Genomic DNA, 19047 nt, shown 5'->3' with positions numbered 1-19047 from the left:
ATCCTTAGCTTTGCTTGGTGACTAGGTAACCTTTATCTTCATTAATGAGTTTGGAGAATATAGTTACAATGCATATGGTGTAAAATGCACAATGAAAACATTACCATATTGGAAAAAAATGTGAAAATCCTGGTTAATTTCATATTCAGCTGATCAAGATAAGTGTGAAAACAGTATTATTTTTATTGTGACCAAAACAGCTTGGCTTAAAAATGTTTTAAAATAAATATTTCATAATAACATTGTATTTTAAGTAACTATTAAGAAAAACACCATGAACTTCATATGGACTCAGAACAGTGGATAATTTCCCTAAACCAGTTTAGCATAAATGCACTCACCCCCATGCTGAAGTAGCAGCTTGCCAATTTCTACATGTCCATTTGACAGTGCATCATGCAAAGGAGTCACCCCGTCCACTTGACTGAGCAGGTCTACCTCTGGACAACGTTGCAAAATTTCACGGACACACACTGTGCTGCCATGGTTACAGGCTTCATGCAAAGGCGTCCAGCCAGCATAGTCTGAATTATAAATCAAGGGAAGTTTTAAAACAGCAGAAGTAGTACTAAAATGTTAATAATGTAATTCATTAGACAGCAAAACACTTTACTTTTCAGTATTCACCATGCCTACAGTGGCAGCTTGTGATTTCAAAACAAGAAATTCTATTGAAAAACATCTGAAAAAAATTAAACAGCATTTTTAAAAATTAATAGAAAATGTGTTGTTAAAACACACTTTAGTTATAAATTAACCTTTCCTCAATTTTTGCTGCAAATTCCTCATTTTGTGTTGTTTAAAATAATGAACACAGATTTAATAGCAAAAATACAAACTTTATTACGAAACAGATATTAATACAGTTCTTTATCTGGCTTATTTTCTTAGTTCTGTAGAGAAAATGAATAACTTACCTTTAGCATTAATGTCTGTTCCAGGGGAAGAGAGAAGCTGAATCAATCTCTCCACTTTGTTACTTATGCAAGCTTTATGCAGGGCTGTCTCTCCTACCATAAAAAATTAATAGATTACACTAGACTAGGCAAGATAGCAACTAAAGAAAATAATCAAAGTGCCTGGAACTAGGAGACCTGGCTATATGCCAGAAAATTCAATAACGAGTAAGATTTTCCTTTATCCTGTTTAACCATCTTTTAAGAAAATTCAAAAAAAAACCCACAGAGCTTCTGTTCCACCAGAGATCCAGCAATGAAATTGTATTGCAAATGGTTTAACACAGGAATTATCTCCCCCCAGTTCAAGGTTTAAAGCTTCAATCACACTATAAAAGCACCAAGTGATCACAGAACACCAAAAATACTGGGTTTTGAAGCAATAAAACTTTAGAGTGCAGTTGCCCTCCCTTAAATTTATTCATGAACCTACGTTAAAATGTATGGTTCTTTTTACACAGCATTTATAGCTTAATTCAAATGAATGTTTCTGGCTAAGCACGAGTGCCTCTACACACTCAAGTGTAATTCAGAACTTCAAATCCGTTAACAGATGGTTTGCTGTTCCTCAATAGGCTGTCTGACTTGGCTACAGTAGCAAGGGAGGGGGGAAAGAGAGAGAAATAAATGAAGGGGACCTAATAATAATAATAAAAAAAGAAAGTCCTCTGGAAAAAAAATCCCAAGCCTTAGTACCATGTAAAGCTGAAGTAAGTGTGAAAAATTGAACAGCAAGCAACTGAGAACTGCTGCTTATATGTAAAGACACCATTCGTTTCTGCATGATAAAAACTTCAGACCCATTCTAAATGCTGTTTTGCTTTCACTAAATGATTAGGTTTGAACAAGAGCCAGAGGAAAATCTTGATGCCAGGTGAAAGATGGTGCAACAAACATCTTTGAAATGAAAAATATCTCAGGCTAAATCTCTCAGCCTTTGCAATAAGATTTACATGGTATATTTTGTTATATTAATACCTTCACTATGTAAATCTGTCAGCTCCATACTCAATCTTTCAACAGAAGATACTACTTACAATTTTGGCAGGGGAAGAATAGAAAAAAATGCAGTTGGGTTTGGGATTTTTTTTGCCCTAGTCCTTCAGCTCACTTTTCTTTGTAGAAGTCAGCATGTAATAATTCACATCAATTTTACTTGCAAAAGCAATAAAGAGAAAGGGAACCAATTTTAAAAATGCATGGTCTGGCTCTGTTACTGAAGCTCTCTTAAATCCCAGAAGACAGTGAGGAGATTTTTTTTGTCCTTCAGTGTTTGTGATACAATTCTGTTTTTAATTTTTTGAACAATCCCAGCTTGCTTTTGCCATTTTTTTTTCTCAGCCTTCTCTAGGGTGCCGTAATTAATATAGTTGTGTTTTAAGTGATATAGGTAAATTTGTGATGATAAAGATGACAAAAAGTAGTTCCAGCAAGTAATTCTGTTCAGGTAAAGGCTCATGTAAAGTACTATTTATTAAATTTGTGTAATAAGTAGGGAACCGAATGAATTACTGCAGTGCTGTTTTACTCCTTAGGTACTTGGGTTCCAGAATAGCTAAGACAAAAGCCAAATGCCTTTCATAGTCTGGGCTGAATGCCTGGAAGAAAACAGTCCATATGCTTAACACAGCTATGTAACATAGCATACTCCTCAGTCTTTGTTCACAAAATGTCTAGGACTGAAAGAGATGAAGACTGAATTATACTTTCAAATCAGAAGACGTTGATCCTACCAAGCACAGGTTGAGGTGGATTAGCAAAGTAAGGCAGGCAAGACTGGAATGAGCTCACACAAGCTGTACACTGTATTTAATATCTGGGAGGGGGAGGGGAATGAAGAAGGCAGCTTTATTCCACCATATATACAATTCCTCCTTTTAAGTAGACATCAGAAAAAAGAAACATGAACCATAAGAAAATAATTCTTAGTCACAAGCCATCATTTTAGTTCAGCATTCATCAGGACAAGATTTTTAAACCTGAAACTGTCAATTCTAATGATACAAAGTTTTTAAGATAAATTAGATACGTAGAATACCTTTAGTATTTCTCCTGTAAAAATGTACCTCTTCAGCCAAAAGGTAGCAATTCTCTTTGGTGTATGAAGCCTCAACTTCTGCTTTTGCTCTAAGCTTCTTTGTCAATGGAGGGCACTTATTAAAGATTAAGTCACTGAAAAGAGAGCAAAGTGGACACGTCTAAAATCACTGTTTTATATTTTAAGATAATGTATATGTACTTAATGCCTTTAAATGTCTATATACAGCATACTTAGATCTATCCATTTCAGAGTTATTTCTGAAAGGTCTTAATTATGTAATTTCTATGTCATTTAATTATAACTGTATTTAAAACAGTAATAAAATTAAATTACTCACAATTAAACTTTCTTTGAAGGTAATTCTATGAACAGTTCAACTTCTCTATGTACCCTTTAATATTGGGAAAATATAACTACATCAGTCTGCATATAAACTGAGATGGAGGATGGGGAGAAAGGTGTTACAGGTTTTCAATGGCGCTTTCTGTCAGTTGCAGTAATTTGTAGACAACAAAACAGGTCATATAAAGTTCAAGAAATGTGTCAGGTTGGAAGCTGTCCCCCAAAGCAGAATAAAACTGATGATGTTATAGGTATTACTTACGGTAGATCAGGCAGCACTTTGACTTGGTTCTGCTTATCGCCATTTAGCATCTGTAATGCCCTTTGAGACTCAGGGCATGGCCGTTGCCCTGTTTTCTTTTTCTTTGCTTTGTGTATCTTTCTTGTCTTGTGCATCCCTACCTCTCGCAAAGCAGGCAAATAAGAACAGACCTGTTGCAAAGGTAGTATTTTCAATGACTTTGTATACAGTAAAGTAAAATGCAGTCATTTTCTTTTGCTGCACTTCATGCAAAGCAGTCATTCACCACCCACAGCTTGCTCTAAGTTTTTTAAAATATGATCCCTAAATGATTGCATATACAGATTGTTAAAGTTTTCTTCTGCAATCTTTTCTTATGTTCTCGTCATTCACTCTTTATGCTGGCCTCAGAGGTGAGTGGTGTCTGAACCACAAAGTTGGGAATTCTAAACCTCTCTCTTGGGTTTCTGGTAGCCAAGAAAATTTTGATCACTTTAGCTGGACGTAAGACTGAAGTAAAGCTAATTGATTATCAGGTACTTAATGGAAGTATTTACAAGCTTCCTGCTCCCAACCCAGGCAACAAAACCCAGGGAGCAATTTGGTAAAGAAATACTCACTCCCCTCCTTCATCTCTTCTAAGATGAAGGGTTGGATTAAGCCTTTGAGCACTGTGAAGGCAATAAGCTAGTTATCTCTTAGGTGCTCTCTCTTATTAGGATAGCTTTGGACGTTGTAGATATTTCGGCTTCTTTCCAGTAATATGGAGCTTTCAGTGCACCTATACCGCTCATTTGAAAAGTCATGTAAGTTTCTGCAGTTTGGCAAAAGCATAGGAAAAAGTCCAGTGAAGGGACTCATTCAATGACTACACAATGATTGTATCTGAACAAAGATACTAAAGAAGGCTTTGACTATCTAGCAGATCACTGTAAATTCTGCAGGCAACTTGCAATGGGTGAGAGACACCTTACTTGCACCTTCATTGTACATTTACCACCAGGGAGTAGGAGGTCACTACTTGAACCCACAGAAAAGCCTAGCTAATGAGATGCTGTATGAGAAGACGAGGCAAAATGGGACGATAGTTAATGTTTATTGTATGGAACAAGAAAGGAAGCACAGTAATGCTACGGAAAGCCATAAAAAGCACATGACCTTGTTTAAAGCACTACAAAAATTTACAAAGTTGCAGAGCGTGATCAGTAGTCATGGCAATACTAGAAATAGCAATTGCTGCTGCGTATGTGTTGGCAACATACGTTAAATATTAGATATATAGATGGCTTATTTTTAAAATTCTGACAGCCTTTTGTTTGAGCTCTGTTTCAACATGATGTATTAATAAACAATGATCTCCGTTCAAAAATCCTGTAAAATTCAGGAAACCTTATGTATGGAAAATGTATAAAGGTGTAAATTTGTTTTTCTTTGACTCTACCTGTAGAATTTTAGCCTATACAGAAACAGTTATGGATTCCATATTCTAGTTAGTTGTTAGTATTAAGATTACTGAATTGAGGCTCTAAGGTAGGGCATGTCATTACTGATTTGCCTGCATCCTGCCAGCAGTCATGGTTTTGAGAATTTCTTTCACCATGTCCTTCCTCATCAACTACCAGAAATTGTGATTTGAAGGCAGGAAAAGGTTTGCAAGTAGGAGAAAGTTTTTAAGAGGAGAAATTCACAGGAATACACTCTGGTTCAAAATCATGACCTCTTGTATTTAACAAATGCTTGGACCCAGTAGAATAATAGACTGTCACCTCTTCACAAACCCTGAAGGAAAAGACAACCCAGGAAAATCACACTATATTTGGCATTTTCCTTAATTCCAAATGTAACATTGCAATAAAATATTTAGAACAGTGATTATTTTAAAAAGCTTTCATTGTGACTTTTCATGTTAAATGCATGTAAACAGATTTATCAGATGTTACAAATTTTCTCACAAGAAAAATCTTACCATTGTTTTCAACCCAGATCTTGGGCAAAGAGAAATTTAAATGCAGTAGAATCTATCTACAGGTGGAAAACAATGTGTGCAATAAGCATGACCTTAGACCACAAAAGAAAGATGTTTTCCAAGACTTTCATGAATCCTATTACTTGTAAAATACTTAAGTGTGATAGGTTATTAAGGAGTAGGAGAGTTACTTACTATTTTCTGAAGAGAAAGAGGTTCTGTAGAAATGGTTATATTCCTCTGTAAACACATTTTTTTAAAAACTGCTTCTGCGACAAACATTTGAAGCCAGAGGGATGATATGGAACAAATGAACAGTTTTAATTCATGTATCGAAAAATCTGGAAAAAAGCAAAGGGAAAAATAGCCTTAAAATGAGAATATACAAACCTGTACATCTACAGTTATCCAGAAGATAACTCTTCCAGACTTTTTTTTCTGCTGTTGCAGATTCAGAAGCTATTCTCCATGAGAATTACTAAAAATATTCATATTAAAAAAGATTTTATCCATCATCTGATAGTAAAACCAGCTTCTGAGAGAATACTCAGCAGATTCTAAAAGGGAAAGCACCACTTTTTATGTGAAACTTTTTTTAAAAATGCTCTAAACACAATCTTATAAAAGTTTTACCTTGATTTTGAGAATGAAATTACTTATTTGGGAAGTTATGCAAGTGATCACCTTTAATATCTGTAAGTGACACAATACAAACACAATTCAGATAAAATGTATAACACATTAACAAAGAAATCTGCAAGTAATGCAAATTTCAACCCTATTCAGATGTACCAAATAGTTAATACTGCTTTAAAAAAAACCAAAACAGACAGTGGCAGAAAAATATATATCTATCTCAATATATATCACGCATATGTCTGGCCTACCTCTCCTTTTTTTTTGAAAAGGAGACAGAATGACTCATTTTTCTTAGGGTGATATTTTTATTTTGATTCTAGCAAAATAGTTTTGTCAAAGTAGCAACTGAAACAGGTGGAAAGCAAGGTCTGCCAATGAGGAAGAAAGTCTTTACTGTATTGAGGGAATATTCTGTTCTGCTAAGAAGTGCTCATACACGAACTGATCTGTAGATTAAATCAATACAGAAACACAAGTTTTAAGAGTACAGAAGTTTTCTACTCTAAGAGTGACAGAATTTAGAACTCTGCAGCAGTTTCTTGGGCTTTTCAGTGCTGTGGACTGAACTGAGCAGCAGTGATGACCAATAGGTCAAAGAATCTTCACTCTTTATAACCAGACTGTGAATGTTCTGATGAATGCTCTCAATGAAGGAGAACATAGAAAGTATAATCTTCCATTTGTGTACAGGAAAGTGAGAAAGTCTTACAGAAATACGTATCCAAGACTCTCCGGTTATATGAAAGCCAGAAAATCCGCTGGAGACGTGAGAATAGTAGTAGATACTAAAAGCTCCATTAAAGTAAATACTATGAAGTTCCAACTGATTTGGTCTTATAAGATCTAAGGCAGGATATAACGGTTCTGGTAATTTGCTTACTCTAAGAGTGGAGTGGAACTATTTATCTAGAGACTAAGATTTTAGTTTTATTTTTTCAGGATAGTTCTTCTCAAGTGTCCAGGTAGGAGAAAGCAGCAATGCTTTAAATGAAGCCTACATACACCTATCTCTAAAGAAAATGACGACTGAAACCAGGATATCCATACAAGTGTAACAGCTGAGTTACAGTTTTCCCACTATTTTCTAACTGGGGCGGGGGGGAAGATTTCGTGGGAATCAAGTTTGAAAATGAACTTTAAAACATTCAGTAGTTTTCTTAAGATTTTTTTTTTTGGTCTTTTGTGTTCCTCTTCCCCTAGTTGCTAGAAGGACAGGTACTTCAACCGACATTCCATGTTAGATGATAATGGTTCACTTGAGTCATGACATTTCTCTTTATCTAGCACATTTAATGAAGAGGAACATAGTGATTCATGGCATTAGTTGGAATTCTCCCCCAACCCCCAAATAAACTCCATTAAGTCTAAGGATTTGGAGTGAGACACTGAAATGTTTCATTTGAAGCCTATGGGTCAAAGAGTTCAGCATAGCTTTTGGACTTATGGCTCAAGTGTCTTTAGCAAACAAGAGCAACTTTGTGGAGTGAAAAATTCCACCTGAGAAATGGCCTGAGCTAAGGTGTTTCCAACTGCCTCTCCTAAACTGACAAGAGAGCTCCAAAGATTTTTTTTCTTCTTCACACTGCATAGTCTTGCTTTCACATTAACACCTGTTGACATTTACTTAGAGGGATTTTAAGAAGAAAGCCTGTTCTGCTTGGTCTTTGCTTGGGACAGACAAATAGACACATACACACAATAGTTTCCTGCATACGTACACATCACACCGTAAGACTGCACGGCTGCAACAGAAGGTAAAATGTAACTTGAAAGTAAACCAAGGATTTTAGTTAGGACTTTAGTGTATTTGATTAGAAGACTTTGAGAGGCCTTTCAAACACTCACCATCACATGAAATGGCAAGGTAATGTGCCAAATCATCAGCTATTTGATGAAACACATTTCTGTCCAAAAGCAAACTTGAGATGATCCAGTATTCCACTACAGTTCCAAGAATTGCATTTAACAGACCAGCTATTTCACATCTGAAAGCCTAAATGGGGAAAAAAAAAAAAAAAAAAAAAAAGAGTAGCTATAAACCTGTACTGTATAACATCACTTCTTCACTGGCTTTTCTTTTTCTGCTCAAAAGCTAACTGTTGCAGCCAGGTCAATAAAATTAATATGCCATTGATGCCACATCAATGAAGATTTAGCACTGGAGAAATAAAAGTTATTTGAAAACATCTTGTCTAAAACAACATGCAAAATGGGATCAAAGCTTACAACTACAAAATGTGACTTCTTTTTAAATTAGGTTTTGTTTAACTGTATGATTTCAAGTACTGCATTTATGCTAGTTAACCTTGTGTTTAATTTGGGGATCTTATTTTCCATGCTCTATTAGGATTCTCTTTTCCTAAAGATTTCATCATGACATTAAAGTTCCTTTTGTGACTAACTGTGTATGTCTGTGCCAAAAGTGAAAAGGATGCAAGGTGTTAGTTTCGTGCATAGAAAAAACTTTGGCAGCCAGTTTGTGGGATCAGGAAACTTTCTGCTGCTACCACAAATCCCAAAGAGATTAGCAGCTGCAAATTCAGAAATAACATATTTATGGATATTAGCCTTACTTTTTTCTCCCCTGAACCTGCACAAAATGGTCACGTGCAGACAAAAAAGCCAAAGTGTATTTTCTTCAGGAGACATCAAGACAATATACAGCATTTTAACATGCTATCCCAAAAGTACCATGAGATAGATGAACTTATTTGTTCACCCATGTGACCCCTCCATCAGTACTGGTTGGGTAAACCAGTGCTTCTAGTGTCCGAGTTAGTCTGTGCAAAGCCAAGTCAGATCTGCCTACTCAACATCTTTCTGTGCCACACAGAAATATTCTACTCAATGATACTGAAATAAGTTATTCCTCTGACCACATGTACAACGACAGAAAATCCAGTATTTGTATGTCAGTTTCGAAAGTGCAAATTGGAACAATATGTGCACCATAGCAGGAACACAAGATTCATTTGCCCAAAGACACCTACCTAAGGCTCTACCAGAGAACCACTACTGTTACACTGAAGCACCAGCCAATATATTGCATTCTAGTGAAAGAGAACGAGTACTTCAAAATGGACAATTTTGAATAAGACGGAAATTGAACTGAGTATGTACTTATATGTTAGCTTCAGATTTTACATAATTACTTAACGGAAACAAAACTTTTCTGTCTTTTGTTGTGGTGTCATACCACAGTCAATGGTTTGTCTGATACTCCTTTGAGAACAAAATACATTCAAGGTTGATTTAAAATAATTTAACAGGATTCCCTCAGAAGATGGAAAGCACCAAAGGCTGAAACAGTTTGAGCTTCATCAATAAATCAAACAGACATGTGTAAGAGCAACAGAGACTATGACACAGATGAGATTTATAAGAAAAAGATTACAAAGCAATTTGTCGAAAACATACATAAATACTGTCCCTACAGTTAACAGACTTACTTGTCATTCAAAAGAAAAGGAATAAACACAACTACAAATAAACATTGTGTGGGGAGGCAGTATAATCTCCATCACTGAAGGCTTTTAAGAACTGGCCAGGAAAAATCTATTAGGAATGTGATCTCTGAGATCGCTTCCAGCCCTACTTCCTCTTACTCTGTTAAACGCTACTTGATTTGGTTTGCCCCTTGCTTTACTATATCATAATACTTTACTGTAGAGGAACTGTGGGATGTCATAATAAAAAAACCCTGGGAACATTGATACGGCATGTCAACAACATGAAAATAATTTTTTTCAACTAAATATTTTAAAAGCAACATTACTCCCTATCTTCTGATGATTCAGGAGTAGAAACTGAAGAACTAATTTAAAACATCTGAAATGCATTTAAATTTCCCTTAAGTATGCATACCTCTTTTATCATTGGACCCCAAAGCAAAATACTGGGTGAATAATTTAATTCCATCAATAGTTCTTTGCAGGAAATAAATTACACAAATGCAGCAAATAAGCACAATTTTAACAGAGGTAAGTGATAGAATCAAGGACATATAGATGTAACCTGAGGTAGATACAGACGTAAAGCACAAGTATTTACATTCTTTTTCTTGTTTCTAAATCACAAGCTTGTATTACTTCATCTATGAAATATTTTCAAGGAAAGGAGTGGGGAGCAAAAGCTGACCTTGAGGCAGCAGATTGAAATATTGACTGTTAATACAGCAAGTATTAATAATGTTTCACAGTCCGATATACAGCTGCAAATTAAATGTGGCTGATAACACTAGTCGCAACTACGTTTGCTCAGCTAAGTATCTCTGCATACTGACAAAGACAAACCAGATACTGCCAACGGGTGTAGGCTTGGTTGACATTTTGGTAAAACAACAGTAGTACCAACCAAGAGCTTCTCCTATTCTGAAATAAATGGTTCAATGCTACAAATGAGGGGGAAATGCTTGAATTTACTGAAAGTATCATCTGTTCTAAAAATATTTAAATATTAACATTTAAAAAATATTTTCATTTTCAACCACAGAACAATACAAACCTAGTAAAGAAAACACATACAATATTAAAGAAGAAAAAGAAGCAAGCATTTCCATTAAACATGGGAATTGCTACCATGTATGACAAAACATCATTGTGCACACAAATAGCTTCTGCTATCAAACTCAAGAGGCTAAAGGCTAAATCTTAAGTCTCTTCTACTGCTTCACAACTCTACTGCTCGTTTAAAGCTGCAGTTTTTCTGAAGTTAAATATTTTTAATTACCAAACTAACATAAAGGGAAAACTATCAACAAATAAAAAAAAAGTTTCAACAACAGTATTTTTACAATGTAAGAATGAAGTCTTACAAACCTCTATATATTAATCAGTGAAAAAGTAAATGCACAGGAGCCACCTGATTTTTTTGTAGATACAGAAAAGCAATATTCAGAACATTGTATGGAAACTCTTATTCCTGGATATGAAATAAAAAGTTACCCATATAAAGGACATGAATTGCTATTTTATTAACAAATGCAATTTTGGATTAAGTAAAAACGTATTTAAATGAGAGGTTTTTGTTTACGCTGTCATTTAGATAATGGTGTGACTACTGGTCATTGGAACATGAGTCTTCACTTAACAAATATTGAGAATACTCTATTTTTTAGGTATATTATAAACTTTTCAAGTCTCTCCGTCTTCCCCATAAATAATCTATATTTAAAATTCCTAAAAATAATGTACTACTACAAAAAGTACTATGTCAAATCATGCTGAAAAGATTCTTAATAGAACTGCAGTATTATTCTTCCCTATAAAACCAAGTATACTGGGTTTGCCTGGAACGGAGTTAATCTTCTTCATAACAACCTGTGCTGTGTTTTGAATTTTTGCCTCGAACAGTTCTGGTAACACAGGGATGTTTTAGCTACTGCTGAGCAGTGCTTGCACAGTGCCAAGGCCTTTTCTTTTTCCCACTCTACGCCCCCAGCAAGTGCGCTGGGTGTGTGCAAGAAGCTGGGAGGGGACACAGCCAGGACAGCTGACCCAAAACGACCACAGGGATATTCCATTCCAAACACTGTGCTCAGCAATAAAAGCTGAAGAAAGGAGGAGGATGGGGGGATGTTCAGGGTTATGGTGTTTCCTTGCCAAGTGACCACTACACGTGATGAAGCCCTGCTTTCCAGGAAGCGGCTGGACATCTGCCTGATGATGGGAAGTAGTGAATGAATTCCTTATTTTGCTTTGCTTGCACGCACAGCTTTTCTTCACTTACTAAACTGTCTTTATCTCGACCCATGAGTTTTCCAGTTCTTGCCCTTCCAATTCTCTCCCTCATCCCACTGCGGGGTGGGTGAGCGAGCGGCTGGGTGGGTGGGGACTTACCTGCCAGCTGGTGTCAACCCACTACACCATGCACAGCAAATTAAATAAGATACAGTTAAACCTTTTTCTTATTGTTGAGAATCAAAGCTACCTCACTGAGAAAAGCATTGAAGTGGGAAGCGGCTGTTGACTGTGTTAGCATACAAAGGTCACATCAGTACAACTGATGTCTGCCAGCTTAGCAAATGCAATTCCTACATTGCTGTTCCATTTAATGCTTTGCCAAGTCAAGTGCTACAGCGACAGAAGTTTCACAGTGTGTTTTAGTACACATAAAAGTTCTTATAGGAAAGCTTTTAAGTCATAGGAAAATTCATTTTAACTTTTTTACTTTGAATTAGAGTTATTTTAGAGTTGTTTTTTAGAGTTCTTTTTCATGTGGTGTAAATGTTTTTAGGGTTATGCAGTACTCCAAAAGTGCTTGAACATACTTCTAAGAAAGCTATTGGAAGTGACAAATAGACCAGAAAGACATTTAGTTCTACAATTTACACCACACAAATTTGTAACAGGTAATGGAAGAAAACAGATTAGATATATGCAAGATGATGCAACTAAAAAACTGAATTAATGCAGTTTTCACTCCTTTGTCAGTCTATGTAAGACAGCTTTTTTTAAAAATACACCAGTAGTATCAGGGATGAAAAGTATTTCTGATACCATCTGTGACATTGTGAAAAGCCATGCAATAGCTCAATGCTACTCAAAGTGTTCTAAGCAATATACATGTTCCTTTGTAAATTCCAAAACTGAATTAACAGCTTTGATTCACAGAACCTTGACCAGGAGTTTCTGCATAAAACCAATTTAAATAATATAATAAATAATAAATGTTATTTATATTAAAATTATATTCAATATTGATTTGAAGATCTCAAGTAATGGAAAAACTTCTATGTTCTTTAACAGTGCATTTTTAACTGCAAGGACAGCGTCTCAGTTTTATTCCAGGAAGTTGTCCCAGCAGATTAACACAGTGATGAGTAAGGGCATCCAATTTCCTGTCACTGATTTTATGCTAGTACTTTTAAGAGAAAGCTAACACAAGAAAGCAAATGCACTCATATATGTAAGTTAGGTCTTTATAGCTCTTCTTTCTTTCTTTTTTTCTTTTTACACACACAGACACACACACACACGTTTACACACATATATATAAAAAACAATTTTGCAACAAATCAGCACTAGAAGAGAAGAAACATATACAGATATTTTCCTCCACTCTAGTGCTGATTTGTTGCAATGTTTGAAACACACACACGCAAAAAATCTGATTCTAAAAAGTTAAAAATAAAAAATAATTGCCCACTTTTACCACTTAGAAAAGAATGTGTTAGATATACCCCCAAAAAGAATTTAATTAAATTATTCATCTGGTTTATTTATTTACAGATATTTTCACTGGAGAATTGCACAGAAGTTCGGTATATCACAACTGCCCTGTCACTTCCCACGAGCTAACACGCTTGTGTAAGCTGGGAAACATGGTCACCCCTTTACACTGTGCTACAAAACACTTAACTTCTGTGTCCATGCAGGTAGTAAGAATACCCAAAGTCATTCCTTTCATTTGGGTTTCTGAATGGCCTGACATGTTTCTTGCCAACGTGTTGCCTCTTAAGCAAACAGCTTTTAAAAACCAAAACTGATAACAATGACTCACACCCTTAAACTGAAGACAGGAAAGAAAATTTTGCACACAATATGCTATATTTAATGACATGGAAATACTGTGATTTATACACTTCTAAAATAATAAAAAATAAGGAGAAAAGAAAACACAGTTCTGCCTGCATAGCTGGGGAAGATCTGTTCCTTTGCTTTCTGAATGACCTTTTCAACTATGTCATGGAATTTTAAATGGAGTCTCTGAATATATGGAAAAAAAAATCAAGTTTTAGTATAATAAAATTGAGAGTGCAGAAAGCGATAATGACAAGTTTTGAATGTAAAAACATGGTATTTTGTTTTAGAGTTTATTTTTGCCAAAAAATGCAAACGGAAAGAAAATGCAATATATAAATATGAAATTAAAGAATAAGGCTGTAAGAAATAACATACAAAACTACAGATACTATGTGGCAACAAGCTGCTTTTTAAGGCTAGAATTCTTATCTGCAGGGATATTGTACATACAGTGCATAAGATCAAAGTGGGAAAGCAATAGGCATCTGGGGTTTGTGCTGAAAGTACCATTCTTATATATATGTATATAAAGAAAATAGAATCTAAACAAGAGGTAGGTCTCTATGGTTTATGTTATGTTCTATTCTCTATTTTAAGTTTATTTTTCATATATGTACAACACTCTATCTGACACAAGTGATTATTCTGCTTATGCAAAGAACGGTTTATGAAAAAGGTATGGCTTACAGTGCTGGAACTTGTCAAAAGAAGGCATAGGAGAAAAAAGAAAATGGTGCCTACACTTAAACTGCAGATTCAACACCAGGAAACATATGAAAGCAGTCTCATTTTCCAAAGAAACGGAATGGCCACTGACACCAACTGAATGCAAGCCTGCTTGGTGCTCAGTACCTTTGAAAAGGTAGGTTGTTTAAATATAAATATGGGTATAGAAGCCTAATTTTAGGCACTTTTTTAATATCTTGACCAAGGATAAAAGACAGCACTGTTTCAGAATGTCTTGCTTTGATAGCCCTCAAAAAAGGTAGGAGGTCTGGCTAGGTAAGATGAGTGAAGCTCTCATTACGTTTAATCTTTCTGCTTTCTTAACATAATGAAGAACTACTAGGTATTATATTGGAAGTGCTTTTTTCTCTGGAATACTTCATTTTCTATTGTTGTTCTGTTATTGTATTGAAAAAGTGAATGAAGTACCTATTTATTCTGTGCTTTCACAATAATTTAAAAGAGAACGCAGAGACAGCAGTAAGTGTGTATTTTATGTGAGAATCTAGAAGTCAAAGATTTTTTTACAAGGCCTCCAGCTTCTGAAAAGAAAGAGGTGGTATAGAGGACACTCAGTATCTTTCAGGTCAGTGTCCTGCTGGTCAGCAGGTCACAGAACAGCAATTAAGTTGCCTTCAAATCCGTTTTTACGAAAAGACCTAGGGAACATATAAAATGAAACTAAAGGACTTGGGAAAAAAACTGGGGCATTTATTAAAATAAAATAATGCATATCTGTAGAAAACAGCAAAAAATTATTATTTTTGTTAGCTTTCTCCTTCCAACATTTCCTGAATACAATCACTGTAAAACAAGATAATCACCTCTTTCGTTACACCTTATTGTTTGACAGAATGTGTTAAGCTGGTGTCCCTAATGACTACAGTAATACCTGCTGGTAAGGGCATGTGAACATCTGAATGTAGCCAACAAGCTACTCATGACTCGTTTCTTCTCTACAGATCAATATGAGAATCTTATGGATCAATTCATTTCCTTTAGTGGAGCAAAAACCAGCATGCTTCACAACAAAAGGCAGCTATAACAAGCAGCTGTGATACTTACATATAATTCCTCACAAAAGAATGAACAAAGGAACGCCTTTAAAAAAATATGTCAGTCTTCATTATTTTAAAGTATAAAATTCATACTCACATCATTTTTTCTGTTCAATTCTCTATGGGAAAGTATGACCCAATCTGCTAGAATATTTATGTGTTTGGTAAAAAGCACTGAGGTTTCACTTCCCACCCAAAAGGTCTTCAGAAGAACTGTCTGTGGCATGACTTGCTGATGCTGTGAATTGGTCCCTTCAACCAAACTGTAAAAAAGGAAAGTGAAAAAACCTGAATCTTTATGCCACTTTGATTACTATAGTTACCAGACAGAAACTTTGTCTGCTGTCAAAACACACAAAGGTTTGGCAATTTTTAAATATGGAAAGATCAGACACAATTTCTGATGAATAATAAGTAAAATGATGATGACTATTACAGTCAGACTGAAGGAATTCTAATATTGTGCTAGTATTACATAAAGTAAAGGCTTGCCTTTACTATATAAATGCAGAGCAAAACAAAGACTTTTTTTATACTTCATAAACTAAGGGAAGATAATTCTCTTCCTAGCAAAAGATAACAGTTAATTGATTTAAAAGAAAAAAATAATTCTGTTCAAAATGCTGTTTGTCTACCTTAAAGAATGAACACTGAAGCACTGCAAAGCTAAAAATACAACCTTATGACCAAAATTAAATGCTTACTGAAACTTGTAATATAGTGAAATAATAGGCTGTGAAAAGTTAGAGGCCTTAAAACAGGATTCGAAAAAAACCAATACAAATTACAATAAAAACCTAAGAATTGAGAAATATAAAAGGAAATGCTGAACAACTGCATCTCTGTAGAACAGTATCTTATTAGGGACATACAAAAACCAGGATACAACCTGCTGTAGATACAGAAATGCATGTGGAATTGTGAAAAAGTATTAAGAAGGTATTATCCTATAAAACCCACCTCATTGTCAGAAACTCTACTTCAGCTTTTACTAAATCAAAGAAAAACTTCAATAATGTTTTGTGAACTATCCTCTGTTCATCTCCTCTCCCTGAAACTGGGACTGTATGACAAATGGTTTGGCAATAAAGGCAAGACCTGAAAAACAAACACCGAAAAATCCATTTGTATGACGGAAATAATAGTCCGATCTATTGGCAAAAAAAGTCAGCTTTGACTTTGGACAATTTTTACAAGGTAATACCTTGCTCCCCAGCAACATTCAGCATTTTAAAGCCTAACTTTCTGGTTTTAAAGCTCTATTTATAAAAAAACAAAAACCAGCATGTTTGTGACTGGAGCTTTGTTGTAGATGAGTATTTTGTATTATAGTGTAAACTAAATAATTCAACCATATTTAATTTTTCTGTCTCTACTTGAGGTACTGTACAATTACTGAATTTAACAGAACCTCTTAGAAATCCTTTAATTACAAGGTAGTCTTGTAATATTTTATAGACATTGTAACATCCTACAAATCTTAGTTCAGGTAACAGTTCACACATACTATTGACAGGACTACAGTTTGTGGTCAAGTCTAATGATTTGTCTAACATGATGGAGATAATTTTGAAGTAAAACGTGAACACCTTTTCTTGGCTAGAATTTTGGGTATTGGAACCACCAGATATACAGCTGCTGGGTATTCACATTCTGCCAGTAAGTACTAAAAGATAAAATACTCTATCTAAAAGATAAATTCTCTTCCATCCCATGTGACATGCTCCTAATAAAAACTACTGAATGTCCAATTACAGTGATTCAAGTACAGTGATTCAACACCCTTCAAGACTATAGACATGCTTACAATCATACACATTCATATATCTGTAATCACAGTTGTATCAAAGTATTTAAATATTAAGATTTTATGACAGTAATAAGGAGGTACAGTTTCTCTTCCAAATGAATGGAAGAATTAATGTCTATTGATGCAAATTACAAAAAAAATGAGTTTTCAAGCTAAAGCATAGAATAAACATAGACCCAAACAGCTCCTGGGTACCGACTCTTGTATTTGTAGATGTATAGGATATAATCAGACTTCACGAACAAGTTGGTGAAGTTTATGATTAAAATCAAAATACAACATGAAGCTTCACGTTTGGTAAGGTAATACTGGAATTTGCTTTGTAACTGCGGATATAGATGTGTGTGAACCTGAACAGCAATAATACACAGATTATTCTAATTTGTGGAAAGCTTAAAAAATAAAATAAACAAATAATTTTTAAAGAAGGAAGGATGACAAGAAAATGTAGATTTTTTTCCTTTCCAAAAAAACCCCACCCTCTGCCTGTGAGCTAACACTTACTGAAACATAAAGTGCAAGGTCCAAATCTCAGTTAGACTTCTAGACCTTCACATACAGTTAACTTGTTCTGGTGAAAATGTGACTTTGACCCAACAGAATTCCAACCCTCCTCCCCCATCCCTGAGTATGGAGTAACATATGAATTACTGCATCCAACACCTCATTAAACTTTACCTTACAAGCATCTCTATCAAGGACCATGTGCCTTTCTTACAGATAGGACACTGAAGAAGATCCAAATAATACTTTAACATAGATGGGGACTTCCACGGAGGATCACGTTGGAGAACAAGGTACAAAATGTGATGAAGTTTCGCATAAAATACTGCATCGCTATTTCCCTGTAATAAAATAGGAAAATAATACTGGCTCCATACTGGCCAAAGATCCATAATCACTAAAAGTTTATATATTTTCTTTCCTTACAATCCCAAGTGACCAAATTTAAACAGTGAAGTAACATGCAATTTAATGTATAACTATAAGCAGCAAAATTCAGAGTTTACAAAAAAAGGAGGGTAACAAGGAGAGCTTGCGCTAGTGTGCTATTCCAGCTGAACGCATCACTGCTTAGAACAAACCTTCTCAATTGAGGTCTCTATCTGTGGCCTACTAGGTTAAAGAAAAAGTCACACAAGTGCTGTTTCTAAAAGCAACAAAAAAAATTCTGGGCCAATTCTTCCACAATATTTATAGCACTACATTCATATGGCTTGTAAACAAATAGTAATTTTAAAAAATCCTTATGTATTAAATTCTTTCCTTTTAAAGACACAAACACATGGATGAACAGAAAGTGAAGGATGAATACATCACTAAAAAACACTAAATACAATGTCAGGATCAAAGATCGTAGTACTTCCATTTCTTGCTTTCATATTTGTAATACTTTGGTCTTCATTTCTCACCAATAGGACATATTCTAGAAGAGAATGAAGAAGTTGCACAGGAGGTGTAGAATACTTTTGACCAGCAGCAAGTTCTGTGATTACATCTGGAAATAAATACTCTTCCACTAATCCTTCAAGTATATACCATGTGCCTCTGGACAGTTTTTTAACCTAGGAATGAGATACCTTTATAAGTAAAAGAACAGCTTAATTAAAAAAACCTTACAAGAACTAACAGGAAATCTCTAAGTAAAGTGTTGGTAATATAATAAAACAGGGAGAAGATTATAAATGAAACCTGAAATATTAATTATTGCCTGATCCAGTAAGCTGCTGTAATCTAGAAAGACC

General features: G+C 35.0%; 1 protein-coding gene across 1 annotated transcript in view; it reads right to left on the bottom strand.

Annotated features, from left to right (window-relative positions):
- Positions 1-312: 312 nt before the first annotated feature.
- SLF1 (SMC5-SMC6 complex localization factor 1) overlaps positions 313-19047 on the bottom strand; it is a 34256-nt gene continuing 15521 nt past the window's right edge. The window contains exons 7-16 of the mRNA XM_059833597.1: positions 18715-18867; positions 17981-18147; positions 16453-16590; positions 15590-15755; positions 8031-8178; positions 5742-5887; positions 3602-3771; positions 2995-3128; positions 918-1010; positions 313-524 (exon numbers count right to left, since the gene is read on the bottom strand). Of these exons, the coding sequence (XP_059689580.1) occupies positions 313-524; positions 918-1010; positions 2995-3128; positions 3602-3771; positions 5742-5887; positions 8031-8178; positions 15590-15755; positions 16453-16590; positions 17981-18147; positions 18715-18867 (1527 nt within the window). The remainder of the gene's footprint in view (positions 525-917; positions 1011-2994; positions 3129-3601; positions 3772-5741; positions 5888-8030; positions 8179-15589; positions 15756-16452; positions 16591-17980; positions 18148-18714; positions 18868-19047) is intronic.

This window comes from Gavia stellata, chromosome Z, assembly GCF_030936135.1.
Source record: "Gavia stellata isolate bGavSte3 chromosome Z, bGavSte3.hap2, whole genome shotgun sequence".
Classification (NCBI taxonomy): Eukaryota; Metazoa; Chordata; class Aves; order Gaviiformes; family Gaviidae; genus Gavia; species Gavia stellata.
The sequence above is the reverse complement of the archived record's forward strand: the minus strand, read 5'-3'. Positions and strand labels throughout refer to the sequence as shown.